Below are 23,184 nucleotides of genomic sequence, written 5' to 3' on the forward strand. Positions count from 1 at the left end.
CGCCAGGCCTCCCTGTGCATCCTCCTCCCTGGAGTTCACCCAAACCCATGTTCATTGAGTCAGTGATGCCATCCAACCATCTCATCCTCTGTCGTCCCCTTTTCCTCCTGCCCTCAATCTTTCCCATCATCAGGGTCTTTTCAAATGAGTCAGCTCTTCGTACCAGGTGGCCAAAGTATTGGAGTTTCAGCTTCAGCATCAGTCCTTCCAATGAATATTCAGGACTGATTTCCTTTAGGATGGACTGGTTGGATCTCCTGGCAGTCCAAGGGACTCTGGAGTCTTCTCTAACAAGAAATGGTAACTAAAGGACAACCTGTGGTTCTGGAATAGTTCCCCCCCCCCCTTTTTTTTTTCAAGATGCTAGTTTCATTAACAGTTTCTTTTGCTGGTGGGAATAGTTCAGTAGAACTGAATAGTTCAATAGGACTGATCTGTTAACTATTAGATCAAGTAACTATTCACCTTGGAAGGGGATTAGGTAACTGTAGAAGCAAAGCACTTAAAAGATGCCATCCAGTGGTTTGTCCTTGGGATTTTTGACCAGTCGTTTTATTAATAGGACCTAAGGCAGCACGTATGGCTACATATGGAATTACGTAGGTTGATTTGGTGCTGATAGAATGAGGCAATTTTCTTCTGATTGTGTCTTTTTCTTCAGTGAAATTAACAAATTTGACAATATCATCTATGAGTGACGTGGGGAGGATCTTATTTCAGATTAGGGATTGAACCTGGGGCCACTGCAGTGAAAGGGCAGAGTACCAAGGACTGGACTGTCAGGCAATCGCTAAGGTTTACTTCCATCTTTCCAAAAAGTTCTCTGTCTCTACTTAGTCAACCTTACTTTCCCTTCCAGCTTCTGGCAACCACTGTAGCTAGTTTTCCAGAATGTCATATATTTAGTGTGTAGCCTTTGAGTCACATTATTGCGTTTATCAGTAGTTTTTTCCTTTTTATTGCTGAATATGTTCTATTATATGAATGTACCACTGTTAGTCCATTCACCAGTTGGACATTTGGGTTCTTTCCAGTTTTCGTTGATTACAAATAAAATCCCTATAGAGATTTTCATACATGTCTGTGTGAACACAGGTTTTCATTCCAGCTGGGTAAATAGCAGAGGCATTCCCGTTCTCCAATTTTTTAATTTAAACGTCTCATGCAAAATCTTGGCCGATACTAAGTATTATTGCTGTTCTGGGCTTTCCAGGTGTCTCAATGGGTAAAGAACCTACTTGCAATGAGGGAGACCCGGGAGATCTTCCCCGGTCGGGAAGATTCCCGGAGGAGGGCATGGCAACCCACTCCGGTATTCTTGCCTGGAAAATCCCACGGACAGAGGGGTACCGGGGCTACACAGTCCATGGGGTCGCAGAGTCGGACACGACTGAGCGACTAAGCACAGCACAGCAACACTGCCCATTCTAAAATAAGCATTTAAATTCACGAGAAACTGAAGGGTTTGTAAAGTGACCGTGAATGGATTTCTTTTGAATACTTAATGTGCCTGCCGGGAGCGGTACCGCGCAGAATTGAGTAGTTTGGCCGACATAGTATTCGGCTTGAAAATCTTAAAATATCTACCATCTGGCCCTTTACAGAAAACGTTTGATGACCCTGTCCTAGAGTGTGATCCATAGTTCAGGGAGTCCTTCTTTGAGGTGAATAATCAACATCACAACTATTATATAGAACTGGATTTTTCATTACGAAATATAATAACCTTGCTCTTGAAAAGGGCGGAAATGTATTTTCACTTGTTTCAATTACTGGGAAATACCTCGTTATTCATGCTATGTATAAAATCTGCAAGTCTTCACTTTCCCGCTGTCATTGAAAATAGAGCTGGATGTCAAGGAGAATGTGGATGTTTCCCTGAATCATTGCGTTTTGACACACTGCTGCAACACCTACGGCCACTGTTATCTTGTACTGAGAACCCGCATCTTTCCGCGTCCTGGGAAGGCTGGGAACAGGGAAGCGCGCACATGGGTACGCATGCGCACGCCTCCAGGGCGACGTTGGCGCAGGAGTGCGCAGGCGCATCGGCCTCAGCGCGCCCTCGGAGGGGCGGGGCTTGCGTGGCGTCTCTCTCTCCGACCGCGGCTATAGCGGCGCCATCTTGGGCGTGAGTGCGGGCGGCTGGCTGGAGGTGTTTCGAAGCTAGTTCTTCCCGACCTCTGTTCCCTGGGTCGACACCAACGTGCATTTCGAGCTTTCGGCCGGCTCGGGAGGCACGCGCTGAGATGATGCTGAGAGGAAACCTGAAGCAAGTGCGCATTGAGAAGAACCCGGCGCGCCTTCGCGCTCTGGAGTCGGCGGCCGGAGAGGGGGACCCGGCGGCCCTGGCGCTCGCGCTGCCGGGGGAGCCGCCGGTTCCCGCCGCGCCCGCCGGAGAAGACCGGCCGGCTGATGAGGGCGGTTTCACCATTGACATCAAGAGCTTCCTCAAGCCGGGCGAGAAGACGTACACGCAGCGCTGCCGCCTCTTCGTGGGGAACCTGCCCACGGACATCACCGAAGACGACTTCAAGCGGTTGTTCGAACGCTATGGCGAGCCCAGCGAGGTCTTCATCAACCGCGACCGCGGCTTCGGCTTCATCCGCCTGGTGAGGGGCGGGCTGGGGCGCGGGCCTCCCGGGGCTCGGGCGCTGCGAGGTCCCTCATTTTCCCTCCGCTCACCTCGCCTCTCTGCTGTCCCCGGCTCACCTCGACCCCCCGTCACCTCTCCCTCACCTCGGACTCCTCCCCCTCCCCCCAAGCCGGGCGGCTGTCGCTTGGCTCGCGTGAGGGAACTTCCCACGAGGACTTACCGCTTTTTTTGTGTCTCCCTTACGCCCTGTGGTAGTAGAATAGCACGCGTTTTTTTTCCCGTTTCATCTAAACCTTAATAGGAATTAATGGCTGGCCTGTAATAACCACTAAGTAAAAGTTATCAGTATCCTGAGTTATGAAGTAAATCTTTGGTTCAGGTACTTTAATAGGTTTTCTCTCCGTGAGTGGACAAGGCAAAAATCTTAATATGGAGAAAACTGATCTTAATTAAGTGTCACTAGTATAACTATGTGAGTGTTCAGCACTTGAAATGTGGTTATTGCGGCCGAGGAGTTGAAGTTTAAATTTTGTTTGTTCTCAGTTTAAATAGCCACATGTGGTTTGTGGCTGCTACTGTTGGATAACACGGGTCCTCACTTTTCTTCAAAAAAGCTTTCTATAGGATTGTGAAATGGGGAGGTGAGAAGGGCTGCTATTGTCTGCTCTTTTGAGATACGCTTCTTCAGAGCCATCACCCTAAATATTTGTGTAAGAATGTTAAAAATTTTTCAGTTGGAAATTACAGTTTAGTTTGAGATTTGAGTTCCTGGGTAACTTTACTGTTTAATCTGAACTCTGTGTTTAACAGGTGAATTTAAAAACTTTAAATATTTGTGAGCTATTAGACATTTTTTTTTCTGTTTAGGAAAATCATAGTGCATACTTGATCTGAATATAAGTACCTGATCTGAATATTGGTAATGGTGTGGGATTTCCCAGGTGGCTTAGTGGTAAAGAATTCTGCAGTGCAGGAGAGGCTGTTACCATCCCTGGGTTGGGGAGATCTCCTTGAGAAGGGAATGGCAACTCACTTCAGTATTCTTTTCTGAAAAATCCCATGGACAGAAGAGTCTAGTGGGCTACAGTCCATGGGGTCTGTCAAGAGTCAGACACAGCTTAGCAACTAAACAACAGGCTACAGCCAGCACAATGGCTGTAGTGTGTAGTGCTGGTGTAGTGGCTGTTGGAAAGTGGCAAGTGGAGCCAGTGGAGGTTGTTAGACCCAAGTTCAAGCAGTCTCTCTTGGGGTAGTAACTTCAGTTTTTTGTTTTCTGTATTCCTTTAAGAACCTGTAATTTCAATGTTTTATGAAGAGTGTGATTCAGAGATAGAGCTGGAAGGCTGTATTGATGAATTGTGAATTTTGTATAGGTTCAAATCAGATTTGTGTGTGATTTTGGACAAGTTACTTGAACCTTTATAAGCCTGTTTCCCTATGTGAAATGAGGATAGTAGCAAAACCCACTTCATGAGATTGTTGGTGAGGCTGATGAAGGATAAGGCAAAGACCTGTGTATGTGTATTAATATATGGGGGAGGAATAAATGACTGGCATGTAATAACCACTTAGTAAAAGTTATTGTCACTTCTGAGCTATGAAGTAAGGAAATCCTTGGTTCATTTCAAATACATAATTTTAATTGTCTGATAGTTACTTCAGTACACATATAGAGCAGTAGTTCTCAAATGGAGTGGTTTTACTTCACAGAGGACATGTGGCAATGTCTGGAGACATTTTTGGTGGTTAAACAGTGGCGGTGGAGGGGTGGTTCTACTGGCATAAACATCCAACAGTGCACGGGACAGCCCCCACAGTAAGAATTATCTTGTCCATAATATGCTGAGGTTGGGAAACTCTGATGTACAACCATTTAAAACCAAAAGTATAAACTTTGAAGATGCACTATGGCATGAAATTCTTGACAGCATAAACATTTTATTATTTTTCCTAGAAAGTATTAAAAATTGTATTTGTTTCCAACAATAAAAAGTACTTGATTTAACATAAAAATGAAAATTTGTTTCTCTTGAAAAATGACATGTCACACTTTGTCACTATATCTGACTGAATCTGAACAGAAGATGCCCTCTAGAAACACTTCATAGAGTCCTCACCAGGCTCGCTCTCTCCTGCCCTGCCCACAAACATACTATTATGACTACTTTCAGAGTTTAGAAACGAACATTGATACACTCAATATTCATACATTCAATACCGAGAGTCTACAATTAAATTTTGCTGTAATTTTTTCACGTATCTGTTCATCTCTGTCTCACTCCATCCATCAGTCCATGACTCAGCATGCTTACCATTAACTAGAGTCCAATTTTGTTTTTTAAGGTATTTGAAACCTACGTATAATGAGATGCACAGATACTTAGTATATAATCTTGTGATTTTAGATCAAGATACTATCATCACCCCATGAAATTTGCTCATGTTTCTTCTCATTCCTAGTTATATGTGTGACAGCAATTCTAATCCAAGACTCCGTTCCTAAAAGTTAGCTCTCAAGAGTTGTTGAATTATTGACATCTTGGCTGCAAAGGACGTAACCCTTGTTAGGTGTTTGTGAAATGTTTGCTGGTACTATTGCTATTACAGAGTTAAAGAGTAATAAAATGGCCATTTTGAATATCTAAAGAGGTTAGGTTCATTTGTTTTTGTAAAATTAATTCTGTAGGTAGATTTTTGCATAAGTGAAGTAGTTTAAAGCTGTTGTGAACATTTCAGAGATTGAATAAAAAGCTGTTGTGATCTTAAGACTTTTTCATTAGAAAGTACAATTTGTACTTTTCTCACAAAATGCATATTAAGCCTCTTTCAGTTTTTTGCTGGAAGTTCTCACAACTGAAAAAGAACATACCTGTAGTAAGTTTACAAGTTTGCTGTATTAGATGCCTGCCTGTGTTTTGTAGAAACTTTTTGAGTTCTTCAAGAAGGAAATTCACTTACCTTGTAGTTCGGCAATGAACATATTCTCTAGTTTATAATAACAAGGATATGTGTACATGCTTTTCTGTTTAATGGAGAGACTTCTTATAGCCCATGAACGGGTATTTGCTTTTCTTAGTGTAGTGGGAGAAATGTGTAGACCATGAAAATGTTTTAGAAGAAGTAATTAATAACACCTGATGGCAGTTTTTTTTTTTTTTAAACAAATAATGTAAAATAAATGGAAATGAAAAGGGATTTGTCCGGCATTGGAGAGGTGGTACACATTATTAAGATACAAATAACAAACATGAAGTGTATAGAGAAACTATTTTCAATAGTAGTTTCTAGTAATTGATACTTGGTCTTAAAAAGTATTTCTGTATTTCCTTTAATACATTTAGGAGACTTATAAAAGATACTGGTTGCATATTTAATAGCTGGTAATCTACACTCCATGGGTCATAAAAGAGTTGGATTTGACTTAGTGACTAAACAATAGCAGTCTGTTTATGAACAGATCATCTTTAAGTGAGGATTTTTAACAGAATGTTGAGGTTGGAACTTTCTATTAAAATGTTTAAAACTACTTATCTTAAAATTAATAAAATACGTGTGATACCATAACTGAAAGACACAGAAACAAAGTGGCCCTGTCAGCCATTTTGTAAAACTACCCAGCCCTCTTCAGAAACAAGCCACTATTAAAAATTTTTTTGTTAACTATAATTTTTTAAAAAGTGATCTTTTTCTTCCTAAAAAGGAGTCCAGAACACTGGCTGAAATTGCAAAAGCAGAGCTGGATGGCACCATTTTGAAGAGCAGACCTCTCCGAATTCGTTTTGCTACACATGGAGCAGCCCTAACTGTTAAGAACCTTTCTCCAGTGGTTTCCAATGAGCTACTAGAGCAAGCATTTTCCCAGTTTGGTCCAGTAGAGAAAGCTGTTGTTGTGGTGGATGATCGTGGTAGAGCCACGGGAAAAGGTTTTGTGGAATTTGCAGCAAAACCTCCTGCACGAAAGGCTCTGGAAAGATGTGGTGATGGGGCGTTCTTGCTAACAACGTAAGTTTAAACGTCTTCTATAGAGTTACACATAGGCTTCTTTCTGTTCTGCCTCTTTTCTATGTAGTTCCTTCCCTGTATGTTGTCTTGGCATGTGGTAAATAGGTGTTGAGTAAGTATTCAGTGAATACAAATAAGGGTATTATTTGTGTACCTCCAGGAGTCAAGAATCAATAGTTTACTCAAACTTCAGTGTATTAATCCATATGGAATCTCAGGAATGTTTTGTGTTACCATTTTTATTCAGCCTATTGAATATGTATTAGGTGCAAAGCAAAACGTTACATTTAATGAATGAGGTTTTAATCAGTTTTGAAATATAATTTACATATGTTAAAATGCATCCAGTTTTGCATGTATAGTGCAGTGAAGTTTTAAAAAATGTATGTAGTCATTTATCCTCCACCACAATCAAGATAACATTTTCAGCATCCAACAAAAATTATGTGTCCTTTTGCAGTTACTCCTCTTATCCCTGCCTAGACTGTTCTTGATCTTTCTGTTACTATAGTTTTGTTTTTTTCTTATATTTCATATAAATGAAGTTATATATTAATAGTATATATTCTTTTGTGTGTGATTTCTTTTGCTTAGCATAATGTTTATGAGATTTCATCCATATCACTATATTAGTATTTTGTTCCTTTTTATGGCCAAGTTACAACTGTGGTGACCTTTGGGTGGATGTTCAAGTGGCTTCTGACTACTGGCCTTTGTGAATAAAGCTATTACGAACATTTGTGTATAAAACTTCTTGTGAACAGTATACTTTCATGTAGCTTAGGTAATACTTAGGAGTAAATGTATGTTCAACTTTATGAGGAAATCCCAAACTGTTTTCTAGATATGTGTATCATTTTACATTCCCGCTAGCAATGAATAAGAGAGTTCTAATGATCATGCCCCTCAGCAACACTTGAAATTTTTAGATATTCTAGTGAGTGTAGTGGTGTCTGTTTGTGGTTTAAATATTGTTTTCTTAACAACTGATGATAAGTATCTTTTCATGTGCTTTTTGGATATGTGTCTTTTTGTGAAATGTCTGTTGATATTTTTGCCTTGAAAACAAAATTTATTTGGCTTCACCGCAGCTTAGTTGTGGCATGTGGGATCTAGTTCCCTGACCAGGGGTCAAACCCCGGCCCCCATGCATTGGGAGTACAGAGTCATATCCACTGGACCACCAGAGAAGTTCCTTGCCTGTTTTTTAATTGGCTGGTTTGTCTTAATGTTTTTTTGACAATTTGGGGTCTAGGCCTATATTAACACTATTTTATCCCAGTCTGTGGCTTGCTTTTTAATTTTTTAAAAAAGATAATTTATTTAATGGATTTATTTGGCTGCACCTGGTCTTGGCTGCGGCAAACAGAATCTTCCATCTTAACTGGGGCATGTAGAATGTTTAGTTGCCATATGGCAAGATTTTTAGTTGCCACATGTCGGAGTGTCCAGGGATCGAACCCAGGTCCCCTGCATTGGGAGTGCAGAGTCTTAGCCACTGGAGCACCAGGAAGTCCTTTAAATTTTTTTTAATCGTGTTTTTCAAACCAGAAGTTGTTCTATTTTGTGAAGTCCAGTTTATCAATTTATTTTCTTTCTTGGTTTGTTCCTTGGAATTTTTGTATATGAAATCTTTGCCTTTCCTAAGGTAGCAAAGCTTTCTCATATTTTCTTGAGAAATTTTATAGCTTTTTGTTTAAACCTGTGATACGTTTTGAGTATGAGGTGAGATAGCAGTTCATTGCTTTAATGTTCTGGTACCATTAATTGAGAAGGTTATGATTTTCCCTTTGTTACCTTTTACCTTTATCAAGTAACTGGAAAAAAATCTGCTCTCTTTCCTGTTTCATTGATTGGTATGTCTATTATGCTGTTACTGTACTTCTTAATTACCTTATCCTAGACTTTGAAGTCAGATAGTAGCATCCAGCTTTATTCTTTTTTTTTTAATTGTTCTGGTTATTATCATTTCTTTGTATATCCTTACTGATTTTAAAATCAGCTTGTCAATTTAAAAAGTTCGCTGGGCTTTTGGTTGAAATTGTTTTGAATCTACAGATCATTCTGGGGAACATTAACATCTTCACAGTATCAGCACTTTTCCAATCCATGAATGTGATGTGTTTGTCCATTTGCTTAAAAATATTTTAAAGTAATTATAGTGGTCATTAAACCTGTTGCCATATTAACATGGCTTTCTTTTCAGTTTGCCCACAAGAAAGTTCTCAATGTGCATTCTTAGTCTTCAGACTGAATTTGTAAAAGTTCCTAAGTTGATTATTGAATGGATTTCTTTTAGCTCTGGCACTTAAGCTATTGATTGGAATCATTCAGATATTTAGGGTTTGGGGAATTGGATACAAAGACAGTGTAGAAAAATTGTTTTCTATCTCCAAGGAGCTTAGTTTGGTGACTTGTGAAGCATTTTTCAGTTTGTTTTTGACAGTTAAGCATTTGTGCTGAAGCTCTTGCAGAGCAGACATTTTACAGCTCTGCCAGCTTGTTCTCTCAGAGATTTTGGTCTTGTTCCCATTCCCTTTGCTTTAGAGAGATGCTCTCTTTCCCCGTCATCACAGATCTTGCTCTCACATTTCATTCACATTTTGGTAAGATGTTATCTCCTAAGGGAAGCTGACTGTTTTACGTTAAAATAGCCTAATGCTTTACTCTCCAACTTAACTTTTCTTCATAGCACTTAAGGTTGCATTCTCTACCTAGAATGTAAGCTCCCCTGAGGTAGGGACTTTGTCTCGTTTAACACTATAATCCTGACACTTGTATTCTGATATTTCCTGGATTCTTAGTAAGTTTGCAATAGAAAGAGTGAAGGAAAGCAAGTCCTAAAGCAGTAGGCAAAGCATGTAATTAGTATATGTTTTCTGTTGTAAGCTTTGATTAATTGCGGTTTGTTAGTCGGTAACTGATAAATATTTAACTATTTCTTCTTGTTCAGTCACTTAAGTCGTGTCAGACTCTTCGTGACTCCGTGGACTGCAGCATGCCAGGCTTCCTTGTCCTTCACTAATTCCTAGAGTTTGCTCAGATTAACGTCCATTGAGTTGGTGATGCCATACAACCGTCTCATCCTCTGCCGCCCTCTTCTTTTGCTTTCAGTCTTTCCTAGCATCAGGGTCTTTTCCAGTGAGTCAGCCATTCACATCAGGTGGCCAAAGTATTTCTTAACAGGTAGCTTTTAGAATAATTCATAAATAACATGCAGATGTCATCACCTGGAACTTGAGCAGCTGCACAGGGATCTTGGAGGTCTGATGATGGCCAAGAACAAACTAAAAGAGCAGAAGTCCAGGAATGTATTCCATATAACTAGCTAAAAAAGCTTTAAGGTTAAAAATAAAGTAAAACCTGTTACCACCAATCTTTAAGAATATAAACATTGTGAATGCCGAAAAAGTTAACAGTGAATAAAGCTTTTCTAGATAAACAAAAGGAACATACAGACTTCTCAAAAGGCCTTTGCTTTGAGCTGCTGCAGAAACAGTTTTCTCAGCAGTGTCATGAAAATGTACCATTTAATGTTGATGAAGCTACAAGATTAGTGGTCCAGTTGTAATACATTGGTGATGCATCAGATTCCCCCCAAAGACCAGTCAATTAAATGTTTTATATAAAAAATAATTTATATACAGTTTTGAGGGCTTCCCTGGTTGGTGGCTCAGATGGTAAAGAATCCACCTGCAATGCAAGAGGATTCAATCCCTGGATTGGGAAAATCCCCTGGAGAAGGAAATGGTGATCCGCTTCAGTATTCTTCTTTTTATTATTTTTATTTTTTAAAAAATTTTTTAGATTTCATGGCTGCAGGCACTGTCTGCAATGATTTTAAGTGAAAGTGAAGTCTCTCAGTCATGTCCGGCTCTTTGCGACCCTATGGACTGTAGCTCACCAGGCTCCTCTGTCCATGGGATTTTCCAGGCAAGAAAACGAGTGGGTTGCCATTTCCTTCTCCTGGTTCAGTATTCTTGCCTGGAGAATTCCATGGACAGAGGAGCCTGGCTGGCTACAGTCCCTGGGATCACAGAGTCGGACATTACTGAGTGACTAACACTTAACACACAACACTTAGAGGGAATGGGCAAGGTATTGAACATTTTATCTGTCTTATTTCATAATCACGATCTCTTGGATTTCTGGAGAACTGGTTATTATTTGTCCCATTTTTCAGATAATAAATTGACTCAGAGATGTTAAGTAATTTGTTAAGATTTCACAGCTAATAAATGGTGGAGTTCAGTCTGATGCCAAATTCCTTGCTTCTTAAAGTATGCCACAGGTGGAGTGGTTTCTACTTTCTGTAGATTTTCCTTGCTTAGGTCTTTTGTTGTTAAAGCTTCTCATGGAGCTCCAGATGTCCTCCCTGCTGTTTGAATACTTGGTCTCAGCTGAAGTGTTGATTTATAGAGAGGGTTTTCCTGACTGCCTTATCTAAAGTGGCTCCTCTCTTATTCCTTCTGACAGTGTGATTTTTTTCTTGGCTCTAAAATGATCCTTTTATTTTCTCATTTAGGGGCGGGGGCAATTTTTAGAAGACTTGGCAGGGATTGTTTTGTTTATCCTTGGGTCCCTAGCTCCTACTAGTCTTGGAACCTGTTAGGTGATCAGATTTATTGACTAACTGAATCTCAGATATCTTAGTTAATATTACAGGGATTTTGTTTCTGAATGTAGACATCTTTTATAATCAAGATTTCTCTTGAAAATATCTTTAAATTGTCATGAAATGTTGTATACTATACATGGCTTTAGATAAATAGCTTTGTATACAGTATGTATAATGCTTAACACATAGTTGAAAAAGTATGTATAAGTTATATATCTATGCTGTTTCGAAATTACTAACGAGGCAGAAAAATGATAAAAAGGGAAAATTAAAAATTTATGATTATAATGGTATGCCCACATCTTTAAACTTTAGAATCATATCTAGAGCAGCAGAAGTGCTGATACTTAGAACTCACATAAATTGAGGAGGCATAATGATAATGAAAAGTGCTCACTTTTCGAATTTTTCTTTCACTATTTTGTTGTTTTAAAGATCATTGCAGGTTAACTTAAATGAAGATGTAGTGGTCTGTTCTTACTGTTTTCCGAATTATACCCTAACAATGCTGTGGGAGTTGTTTCCTTAGAAACAGGAAAATGTGTCTTTTAATTTCAATTTAGAGAAAGATATTTTCCCTTTAAAGAATCCTTTAATGTTAGTGTAAATGTTACCTTTATCTTCACTAATTGTTAGCATTTTGCCATAGCTTTTTCACTATGGGAAATACATACATTTTTTTTTTTTCTTTTTTATTTGCCGATTCAGTTGAGTTGGCTGCAGAGTACAGTACTGAATTACAGTACTTGGCATGTATATCCTTTGAATATTCTCTTGCAGAGCTGCAGTGTAATTGTCACACTGAGGAAACAACGATTACCCAATATTATTATTTAATATTGAATGTCAGAATTTAATCCTAATTGAATATTAAAATTTTTTCCGTTGCCTATCAATGTATTTTATACTTTAAAAAAAAGTTATCTATTTATTTATTTGGCTGCACCAGGTCTTAGTTGTGGCATGTGGGATTTAGTTTCCTGAACAGGGATTGAACCCCGGGACCCTGCATTGTGAATGCTGAGTATTAGCCACTGGACCACCAGAGAAGTCCTGGGTCTTACTTGGTTACATAAAAATTACTATATTTAAAATTTTTCACACTTGAACATTTATCAGTTTTACAGTCAAAGTAATGATTAACTTAGGGGCAACGTGAGAAGGAAAAGGTATCAACAATTCCAGATTTAACACATGGTTGTCAGTCTTTTTTTCTATATAATATTTACCTATGTTTGTAGAAGGAGTAAATTAAGTAATTACATGTATAAACAAAATTTTTAAAAATTACTTATTTGGCTCTGCTGGGTCTTTGTTGCTGCATGAGCTCTTCTCTAGTGGTGATGCACTTTGGGCTTCAGTAGTTGCAGCTCCCTGGCTCTAGAACAGGCTCAGTAGTTGTGGTGCATTGGCTCAGTTGCTCCAGGGCCTGTAGGGTCTTCCTGGATCAGGGCTCGAACCTGTGTCTCCTGCATTGGCAGGCAGATTCTTTACTTACTGAGCCACCAGGAAAGTCCTGTAGACAAAATTTAAGTTAGATTTTCCTTCTTTCTTTATTTTGCCACGTCTCCCAAGTCTTGTGGGGTGTGGAATCTTGGTTCCCTGATCAGAGATTGAACCTAGGGTGCTCAGTAGTGAGAACTTTGAGTCCTTATGTTAAGTTTAAAACTTAAATAAACAAGGTGGGTTGGACACAAGAGTGGTGCATACAATGAAGCCATAAATGTTCACATTTTAGCACGTATTCCAATAAAACAAGACACAGTCCCTTAAAGATGTCCCTTGTGTGCAACATGCATGGTCTTAATATGATGAATGGTTGTGGGTGATCCTTACTCACTTACTCATATATCTCTTGAGAAATGGAATAGTGGAAGCAAGATGTAAATATATAACATTTGTATGTGTTTGTCAAGTTCTCTGCCAGAGAACTTGTAGAAAAGTATCTAGTGGCCACATTTATGTTGAAATTGAATTTTTTTTCTTGGCCAAGCCTTGGAGTATCTGGGATCTTAGTTCCCTAACCAGGGGTTGAACCCTTCCCCCAGTGTGTTGGGAGCACAGAGTCTTAACCACTGGACCTCCAGGGAAGTCCCTGAAGTTGGAATTGTATAATTATAACACTTACTCAGGTGTACAATTACAGTTACTCAGGTGTAGTTCTTACCTGGCTCTATTACTCTTTGAATGTTTGTGGTCCTGCCTCAGCTTCCAGGGGGTAAGTGGTTCATACGACGTGTCTTCCTTTTGTCCTTGGGCCCTTTTGGGTCCTCTTACAAGTACCACATCCTCCTGTGGGCTGGGTGGGTTCAGGAGTTCTCAGCTGCTTTCTCAAACTTCATTGAGTCATGTGAACTCTCTGAGGGTCTATTTACTCATTCTTTATTACATTTCTGTTTTTACGTATTGACATGAGGTCTCAGACTGGAGAATGAGGCCTGTAAGTTCTTTTTCTTTTGGGTTTCCACTCACTTTACCTGAGGTTTCTAATTGCATTGTTTTTATTTACTCTAAGGTATTCCACACATGCTTGTGATTCTTTTTTTCTCTCAAATGTCTCACTAGCTCAGGAATAACTTTTTATGTGACCATTTTATAGCTTTACTTTCCATATAGAGAAGGATTTAGTCTCTGTTAATCTCTGGGTCTTTATTTATAAAGGGAAATATTTTGAACCCTGAAAGCTCCTTCACCTCTCTAGCTCCTCTGTTAACACCTCAGAAGTTAGCCATGATTTTTTTTCTCTTTAAAGCATCTGTTCATTTTTCAGACTTGCTTTCATGCTGAGAGACTGATAGCAAGGAAACTTTAATATTAGTATGTCATCTCCTCCACTTATTTCTCTTGTCTTTCTTCAGTGAGCCTTCCCTTCCTTAGGAAAACAATACAGAAGGAGGGTTTCCAGGTCAACTCTTTCATCATCTACTCTTGTCCCCACACCCCATTTCTTCCCTTGATTGTGTTGCTTTTGGCTGTCCCTCTACACCCCCTTGGACTTCTCTGGTGGTTCAGATGGTAAAGCGTCTGCCTATAATGTGGGAGACCTGGGTTCGATCCCGGGGTCGGGAAGATCCCCTGGAGAAGGAAATGGCAACCCACTCCAGTACTCTTGCCTGGAGAATCCCATGGATGGAGGAGCCTGGTGGGCTAAAGTCCATGGGGTCGCAAAGAGTCAGACACTACTGAGCGACTTCACTTCACTTCTACACCCCCTTCCCTTTTGCTTGACTGACATCTTTTAGGCTGATATATTTTAGGTTTTAGAAAGACTTTTCCTTTTGAGACTAGTTGGGCAGTGGAAGGTTAGGAGCTGGGTGAAGTTGGGAGTTTGAGGCCATGGAGGGGATGGGGGTCCGCGTATGTGTGTGGATGAAACACACAGGCGAGTTGGATACTTGCTCCTCTGCGTTGCTCTTTGTAGAAGTTAACTGCAGTGGTCAGGCAGGTCTATGTTGATGTTTTTTTCTGTGGTCTCGAATAGACTCCATGCTCTAAAAATAAGCACTCATTTTTGACTTAGATGTTCACCTGTGTTGGTGCGCCAGTGTTTATTGACTGATTTTATGTGTATATGTGATACTTTCTGAGACTTTTTTCTCAGATAAATTTTCCAAGTTTGTATTTTGGAATTATTATAAAAGATTTCTAGGAAGATTTTAGTTCTAGATACTGTTTTAATTCTTATTAATGCTTTTTACCTATCCAGGACCCCTCGTCCAGTCATTGTGGAGCCCATGGAACAGTTTGATGATGAAGATGGTTTGCCAGAGAAACTAATGCAGAAAACTCAGCAGTACCATAAGTAAGATCTTAATAAGATAAATTCTGATAAATTTAGAATGTGCTTTCAAGGGTATTTATTACTTTACATTTGTTTATGAATATTGTTGGATTATAAGGTGTTCTATTTAGTCTTGTTAGCTAGTAACAATTGTTAGCCAGTAACAATCTGGTCAATAGAGTGGGCTGGTCTACATGGAATGCTAGTTTTCTTGTGTATCTTGGTAAAAGGTTAACTTGACTTCAAAAAGTTCAACTTTTATAACGGGCATGGTTGGGTTCCATAAGAGTATACTGTCTGTAGTACCTATGCCAGAGAAACAGTGAATTTTAGATACAAAAGTTTCTGTATTGACTATGCTACAGGTGTATTATGAATTAAGAGGAGACTTTAGCAAGAGTAGAAAGATGGTTCTAGTTAAATAACTTGGGAAAGGGTAAGAATTATTCTTCAAAGTTGTGTGTTTGTATGCATGCTCTGTCAGTCGTGTTCTACTCTTTGCAACCCCATGAACTACAGACAGTCAGGCTCCTCTGTTTGTGGGATTTTTCCAGGCAGGAATACTGGAGTGGGTTGCCATTTCCTTCTTCAAAGAATTCTTAAAGATGAAAAAAAAAATAACCTTTTAACAAGTACTTTTCATTCAGTGTGGTTCAGATATTTTTATGTAAGCTGACTGTGTGAATACATTGTGTTGTTCTTAACTACTCAGTTGTTTATTATAGTAAGATTGTAGTGAACTTCCCTGGTGATCCCATTAGTTAAGACTGTGCTTCCAAAGCAAGGGGCACTGGTTTGATCCCTGTCAGAGAACTAAGATCTCACATGCTGTGTGGTGTGACTGAAAAACAAAAAACACTGTAATATTTGCATGCATGAATCTAAATATTGGAACGCCTTTGTGCCAGGCACTGTCCTAGATGCTGCCAGTGCAACTTAGAACTGTTTTTGCCCTCATGGTGCTTAGATTTCTAGTGGCAGGGCTACACAATAAATACTGAACCAAAGATTAATGTTTTAATAAATATACTAAGTAGTGAGAAATACCATTTAAAACCACTAAAGTGAGGTATGATGCTAAGGTCAAAGAGTATGCATATTTAATGGTGATTAATTCTGGTAGATGGTTCTCCCAAAATATTATACCGATTTATACTCATTGGTGTATGCATAAAAGTATTTCTCTTCATCCTGACCAAAAAATGGTTATGATTTTAAGATTTGATAGTTTGTGTTCAAAATAATGTTTTACACGTTTTAATAGCACTCTTTGATATTTTAGTGTAGACTGGTTTTCCCCTTGTAGTTGATTTAAATGACAAATGTGGGTGCTTTTTTATTGATTGATTTGGCTTTTGTTGTGGCACACAGACTCTATAGTTGTGACTTGAGGGCTTTAGTAACTTCACGACATTTGGGATCTTAGTTTCCCGACCAGGGATTGAACCCACGTCCCCTGCATTGCAGGACAGATTCTTAAATACTGGATCGCCAGGGAAGTCCCTGGGTGCTTATTTTTAACTGGTGTTGGAGATGTATCAATGAACAGAATAAACCAGAAATTCTTGCTATATGGAGGAATGGGTAGCCTATCCCTTCTCCAGCAGATCTTCCCGACCCAGGAATTGAGCCAAGGTCTCTGGCATTGCAGGCAGATTCTTCACCAACTGAGCTATCACGGAAGCCCTTGGGAAGCAGGGGATAAACAATAAAATAAAGGTGGCAGAAAGACAGGGAAAAGTGGGTGTAGGGGAGCAGAAGAATATGCCTCTTTTTATACAGATGGTTAAGGAAGCTTTGTGAGGGTAGTATTTGATTCAGAACTTGAAAGCGGAGGTGGGGGGAAGGGGCTGGTGGGGGAGGGCACCGGGTGGGATAGGGATCTCAGTCAGCTGAGGGGTACGGCTCTGCAGGCTTTGGGGGAGGACTGACATGGTGCAGGTGCAGTGAGGAGGCCAGGTGAACTGGACCAGGGTGAGTATGGGGAACCTTGTGGCGATCAGGGGAGTTAGGACGTAGTGGGAGGAGTGCAGACTATGGGGCTTGTGGGCTATTGAACTAGCTTTGGCTTCTGTGATTCATGTGAAAGGAAGAAGCAGGATAGTGATTTAATTTTAAATTTAAAGCAGCTTTGTAGCTGCTCTGTTTAGATTATAAAGAGCCACTGGTGGGATTGGGGAGGTAAGTTTAGGATCCTGCTGACAGGAAGTGGTTACAGTGATGATGACCAGAAGTGGTCAGATTCTGAATGTGGTTTGAAAATAGATTGGATTTTGCTGATGGATATGGAGATGTGGGAGAAAGAGAGTTAAAAGAGTGATGATGAGGTTTTTGGCCCAAATAACTGGGAAGTAGGGACTTGCTAGTGACTGACATGGAGAACCTGGAGGAGTAGATTTGGGGAAGGAGGATCAGGAACCTTGTTTTGGGATCTGTTGTCAAGGTAGTTGGATTTGTGTCTGGAATTCAGATGTGCTGTTTGGGCTCAAGTTACCAATGTGATGGAAAAGAATGTCAAACTCCTGAATGCTCATTTGACAGAAGTTGGAAAGGTCAAAAGGAATCAACAGAGACTGAGTGGGAGCAGTCCCTGAAGTGGGAGGGACATCCAGCAGAATGCGTCCTAGAAGCAAGGGATTGGTAGTAATCAGTTGTAACTCAACCATGTAAATTTCTCTTAAATGTTGTTTCTCAAATGGCTTACATTTACTTTCCTATTCATTTGACTTCTGGTTATAGCTTATTACAGGTTCTAAGTAGAACATCCTTTTGTATTCAGGAATTAGAGAACTGGAATTATAAGGGTGTTACAAGAAGTGGAATTTATAGATTGTACTTGTTTTATTGAAAAAAAAAAGCCCAAACCAAACTTGTTTATATAACTGAATTATTCCAGCAAACGTTACATGATCTCATAATATTTTAAACTTTACTGCTAAAGAGTTATGCTCTGAAGGGAATATTCATGAAACTTGAGTCAAGATTCAAATTCAGCTCTGGTGCCCCAAATCCATATTGTTTCAATAGTGTTTCTTTTGGGAGAAAATGAAGTTTTTATATTTATTACTGTAGTCAACACCTGACTTAGGAACTGCTAATAAACAGTTCTTTCAGAAAAATTAGTGGGTGGTGGATCTCTATTCCTTTCCCTTTTCCAGTCAATGCTTTAAAAAGACAAAAGATCCAAGTCTGTTTTTAGGCCTAGAATCCCTTGATCATGGTTAACTTTGATTTTATCTACCCCCTGAATATCTTTGAAGCTGTTTCTTGTCACTACGTTTTCCTTCTGTGACAACCTCCTCCTTTATCTCCCAACTTTGTCCCATCCACCATCTTCCCCTCCCCATCCCCAAATAAAAGTTAAAATTTATGATTACAAGGCAGCAGTAGTTTTATTGGTGGGTGAGAATTGTGTTCTTATAAAAGTACTTTTGAATAATTGAAATTCTTTGAATGTTGGGTACATTCATAGGTCTTCATTTAAAAGATTTTTTCCCCCGTCATATATTCATTCATTTAAGAAATAAATACTAAATGTGTACAATGTGCTAGGTATGTGCTAGGTACTTAGGTATAGTGGTTTACAGGAATTTCATGTGCTCATTGAGTTTACAGTCTAGCAAGGCAAACAAGTATACAAATTGAAGTAAATTAGGCCTGTATTATTTGGTGTAGACAATTAACCTGGCATATAACACTCAACAAACTGTTTCTGCTTTATCACTGTCCCTAAAAGTTATTACTTTTAGAAAAATCTGACTTCAGACCATTAACTTAGGGGACATTTGCTTCATATGTTACAGACTGCCTTATATAAAATTGTTGATTGAAAACCAGAAAGGCCTTATTGCAGGTGGTAATTTGGGGAGTGCAGGTTGTAGTATCTGGTTGTCTTCGTTTGAATCCTGGTTCTATTGCTTACTAATTGGTTGGGCATCTTTGGGCAGTTTCTTAAACTTAGGCTTGTTAAAGTGCTTGACAACATTGCTGTGAAGTATTTCTTGGAAGTTACTTGTCAGACAGTGCCATGAACACTATACGAGCTTAGTTAATGGTAATGCTTGTAGTTCTTATGTGTTGTTTTAGTTTTTAAACATATGTTTCTTTATGTCTTTTCATGTAAACTTAGGGAAAGAGAACAACCACCACGTTTTGCTCAGCCTGGGACATTTGAATTTGAGTATGCATCTCGATGGAAGGCTCTGGATGAAATGGAGAAGCAGCAGCGTGAGCAGGTTGACAGAAACATCCGAGAAGCCAAAGAGAAACTGGAGGCGGAGATGGAAGCCGCCCGGCATGAGCACCAGCTGATGCTCATGCGGCAAGGTACGTTTCTCATTGATAACCATTACTATTGAAGTAGCTAGTTAAGAGTTTCAAGACAGTTCAAACTCAAAATACTAGAAACAAAATTTTTGCTTTTCTGAGAGAACTTCCTTATGAAAAAATAAATTATTAAAAAAGCTGACTATTTAAGATTCTTACTACGTGTCAAAAGATTACAGATGGATGTTCCTTGGCGGAGATGAAAAAGATTCAGGTTTGCTGATGGATATGGGAATTTAGGAAGACTAAATTCTTAGTATTTGGCAAGAACACTTTAAACACTTGAGACAGAGCTAACTGAATTTTTTCGTGTGTGATTTTTTGTTGTTAACTGAATTTTTAAGAGTGCTCATAACAGGTGTTATGAATAACATACATTTATTAATATTCACTGGTCAGATACTTAATGTGACAAGCTGCTTAAGTATATATCAGAGACTTACTTTTTCCCAACCTTGTTTCTAGGTTTCTTATTATGCCTGCTTATATTCTCTTTCCTCTTTGTTCTTTTCTGTTAATTCTCCATGTAATTTTTTCTGATTCTTCCTATCACTTTTCCATTTTCCATAAAACTTTTTTTTTTTTTCCTTAAAATTTTTTTTTTTGCTGTATTGTGCAGTTTGCAGGATCTTAGCTTCCTGACCAGGGATTGAACCTGTGCTCATGGAATAGAAGTGTGTAGTCCTAACCACTGAACCACCAGGGAATTGCCCAGAATTTTGCGTTTCTTTAAAGCATCTAATTGCTTTCTATTTTGCTTTTAAATTTTTTGCCTTTTTTTTTAAAATTTAATATTTCATTAAACCTTTATCTCCCCTGGAGGAGGAAATGGCAACCTACACCAGTATGCTTGCCTGGGAAATCCCATGGACAGAGGAGCCTGGTGGGCTATAGTCCATGGGATCACAAAAGAGCTGGACACAACTTAATGACTGCAACAATAACAACAGAACCTTTATCTACCTTCTCTTCGCTGCCCGTCAGAGATGAAGGTGCTACAGATAGCTGCCTGGTTTCTATGGCAACCTTCTTTCTTTTTTATATATATAAATTGTTTTTATTCTTTATGAATTTTACTGACTCAACTAGTCTTTTTTTTCTGTACAGCATTTTGGATCCTAGTTCCCTGACCAGGGATTGAACCTGTGCACCCTGCGTTGAGAGCACAGAGTCTCAACCACTGGACCACCAGGGAAGTTGGCAGAGGCTTTCTTATTGGACTTTCTGTCATCTAATCTTGCCTTCCTCTAAACTATTATTTGTACTAGAGCCAGTATTTTCTTTTATTTATGTATTTATTTTAATTGGAGGCTAATTACTTTACAATATTGTAGTGGTTTTTGCCATACATTGACATGAATCAGCCATTTGCTCAGCATTCATTTATAAATCTTTATATGGTAGATTCTCATTTTCTTTAGTGTAAAATCCATGTTAGCTTTTTTTAGCCTGTTCATTACATGTTTTGGAGAAGGAAATGGCAACCCACTCCAGTATTCTGGTCTGGAGAATTCCATGGACCCCATTCCATGGGGTCACAAAGAGTTGGACATGACTGAGTGAGTAACACAATTAGTACATGTTTTTGAAGCAGTTTCAGTCAAGTCACTGAATAACTGCTTGTGCCAAGTAAGTTAAAATCCAGCTCAGCAAACAGCAGAAACTAGTCAGATATTTTTGGTTTCTTTGGTACCCTAAACCTAATGTTTCTGTAAAGTCACTCTTTTTCTAATAAAATTTAACTCATTCATACAATATACTAGTATGTTTAAAGATACACGGTAAGTCCTCTCAATAGGAATCTTCAAGTTGCAAGCTTCCAAAGATGTGTGTTCCATCAGCATCAAGTGTGAGTGAAATTGCAGCTTGCCCTGTTTCCTATTGCTGATGACTCCTCAGCTCTACCATCTCCCATCTTCTCTCCCTCCTCCAGTCAGTAACTCTTCTTGCCTGTTATTTTTAATATTCATTATTTTATTTATATTTATAATCTTTTACAAAAATACTTCCTTTTGGTTGTGTTGGGTCTTGCTGCATGTAGGCTTTCTCTAGTGTCGGTGAGCAGGGGCTGCTCTTTGTTGTGGTGTGTGGGCTTCTCATTGTGTTGGCTTCTCTAGTTGCGCATCATGGGCTCCAGGGCACACAGGCTTTAGTAGTTGTGGCTCACAGGCGCTCATTAGTTGTGGCTAGTGGGTTCTAGGCTGAGAAGTTGTGGTGCAAGCGCTTAGTTGCTCCATGGCATGAGGTATCTTCTTGGAGTGGGGTTTGAACAGCTGTGTCCACTGCATTGGCAGGCGGATTCTTTACCACTGGACAACCAGGGAAGCCTCCTGGATTATTATTATTATTTTTTTTTTTTAAGAAAAATTCCTGTGTTATTTACTGGATTAAAGGATAAAAAACACCTCAGATTACATATTTTTTGGGTAATACTTTCCTCCAGAAGTACATTATCATGGCAGTATACAAATATATTTAACTTCTTGTGAAATTTCAGAAACTTTGGGTATTAGCAACTTAAAAGGAATTAATTGGAAGATACAAAATGTTGTTTTAAGTTGATGGTGCTCCTGCTTCGTATTAGATAGTCTGCTTATCAGATAATTTGATTGTCAGATCCTTTGAGCTAATTTTTGTACCCTGTTGTGATGAGGAAGCATGATCTGAGAGGGCAAAGCAGCTTTCTTAACAGGCCCAGCTTAAAAGGAGATCCAGTTTTCAGGAAATATTCATGCTCTTTTCTTAACTCCTTTTCATAGAAGAAAATACAGTACATATTTTTACATTTATTGCTATATATGTTGCTGTTTTAAGAGCAGCAAACCTAGAAAACCAGTAATAAAATTGTTACAGGATACACTGTATTGACTTTCTTAGTTAATGGTAGTAAGATATTTTCCATGTTTTGTCTTATTGAAGCATTTCCCCTTAGGAATATAAATAGACTGTATATTTTTAGTCTTTAGCAGTCTAACCAGCTATAGAAATTATATGACATTTATGGGCTCTCAGTGTTGGTTGGACAATGAAGTCATCTAGGGAGCTTCAAAAAAGAAAAAACTCATAGCTGATTCACATCCCAGGAGATTTTGGTTTAATTAATCTGTGGTTAAAAGGCACTTGAGCAGTTCTAATGAGCTAGTAAGGTTGACAGTTAATGGTAAAAATGTTTGAAGATCATTGTTGTCATGTTTTTTAGATAGCTAAATGTTTTTTTCAACTAGCATGTTATCTGAATCACCTGGTTCCTGGTGCATATACCAAAGCAGACTTTCCTTGAGCAGAGTCCCCCAATTTTTTTTTAAAATTTTTGTTTTTTTAGTTTCTCAGTTGAGACTGAACATCCAGGTCTGGGATGTGGCATTTTGGGAGGAGCTTTGGAATACTGACATATCATGCCTGGATGACTAGAGCCTTATAATCTGTCTGGATCTTTTTTTGTGTACATAATTAATTCATAATTCAATCTTTTTTAACCTTCAGGGAGGATAATATTACCTTTTTATAATTATGATGCCTATGTTGTTATAGTTAAGATGTTAGAGTTATTTGCCTGTGGGATTTTAACTTGAGCCGTTAGTATTATAAGAATTCTGAATATAGTATTTTATTAAGAAATGTTTGAGATAATTTATGTTCATTTTAGAAATTTGAGATAACATGGTTATAGAAAAAAGAAAGCCAATAATTGTGTTATCTGGAGTACTTATATATATTTTAAAATATATTTATTAGTGCATGCATGCATGTATAATTTGGTAGGATAGTACAAAGATATTTTAACACTTGGGAAGTTTATCCACTGCTTCTCAAATGGGCATCTTTCATTGCGTTGCTTCACTCTGAAAGCCTTGTTCTTGA

At 38.8% G+C, this 23,184-nt stretch overlaps 1 protein-coding gene and 1 pseudogene across 13 annotated transcripts in view; both read left to right on the forward strand.

Moving 5' to 3' along the window:
* The first annotated feature begins 2,113 nt into the window (after positions 1-2,113).
* The window catches only part of PSPC1 (paraspeckle component 1), a 92,701-nt gene continuing 71,630 nt past the window's right edge, over positions 2,114-23,184 (forward strand). For all 13 annotated transcript variants that reach the window (XR_009595264.1, XR_009595265.1, XR_009595266.1 and 10 more), the window contains exons 1-4: positions 2,114-2,612; positions 6,297-6,598; positions 14,923-15,018; positions 19,127-19,323. Coding sequence is in view for 2 of the 13 variants with exons in the window: in XM_004012171.6 (XP_004012220.3) it covers positions 2,250-2,612; positions 6,297-6,598; positions 14,923-15,018; positions 19,127-19,323 (958 nt within the window). In the remaining 11 variants the exon portion in view is untranslated. The remainder of the gene's footprint in view (positions 2,613-6,296; positions 6,599-14,922; positions 15,019-19,126; positions 19,324-23,184) is intronic.
* On the forward strand, positions 8,609-11,477 carry LOC132657300 (ribosomal biogenesis factor-like; annotated as a pseudogene).

The sequence above is a fragment of the Ovis aries genome, chromosome 10 (assembly GCF_016772045.2).
Source record: "Ovis aries strain OAR_USU_Benz2616 breed Rambouillet chromosome 10, ARS-UI_Ramb_v3.0, whole genome shotgun sequence".
Taxonomy (NCBI): domain Eukaryota; kingdom Metazoa; phylum Chordata; class Mammalia; order Artiodactyla; family Bovidae; genus Ovis; species Ovis aries.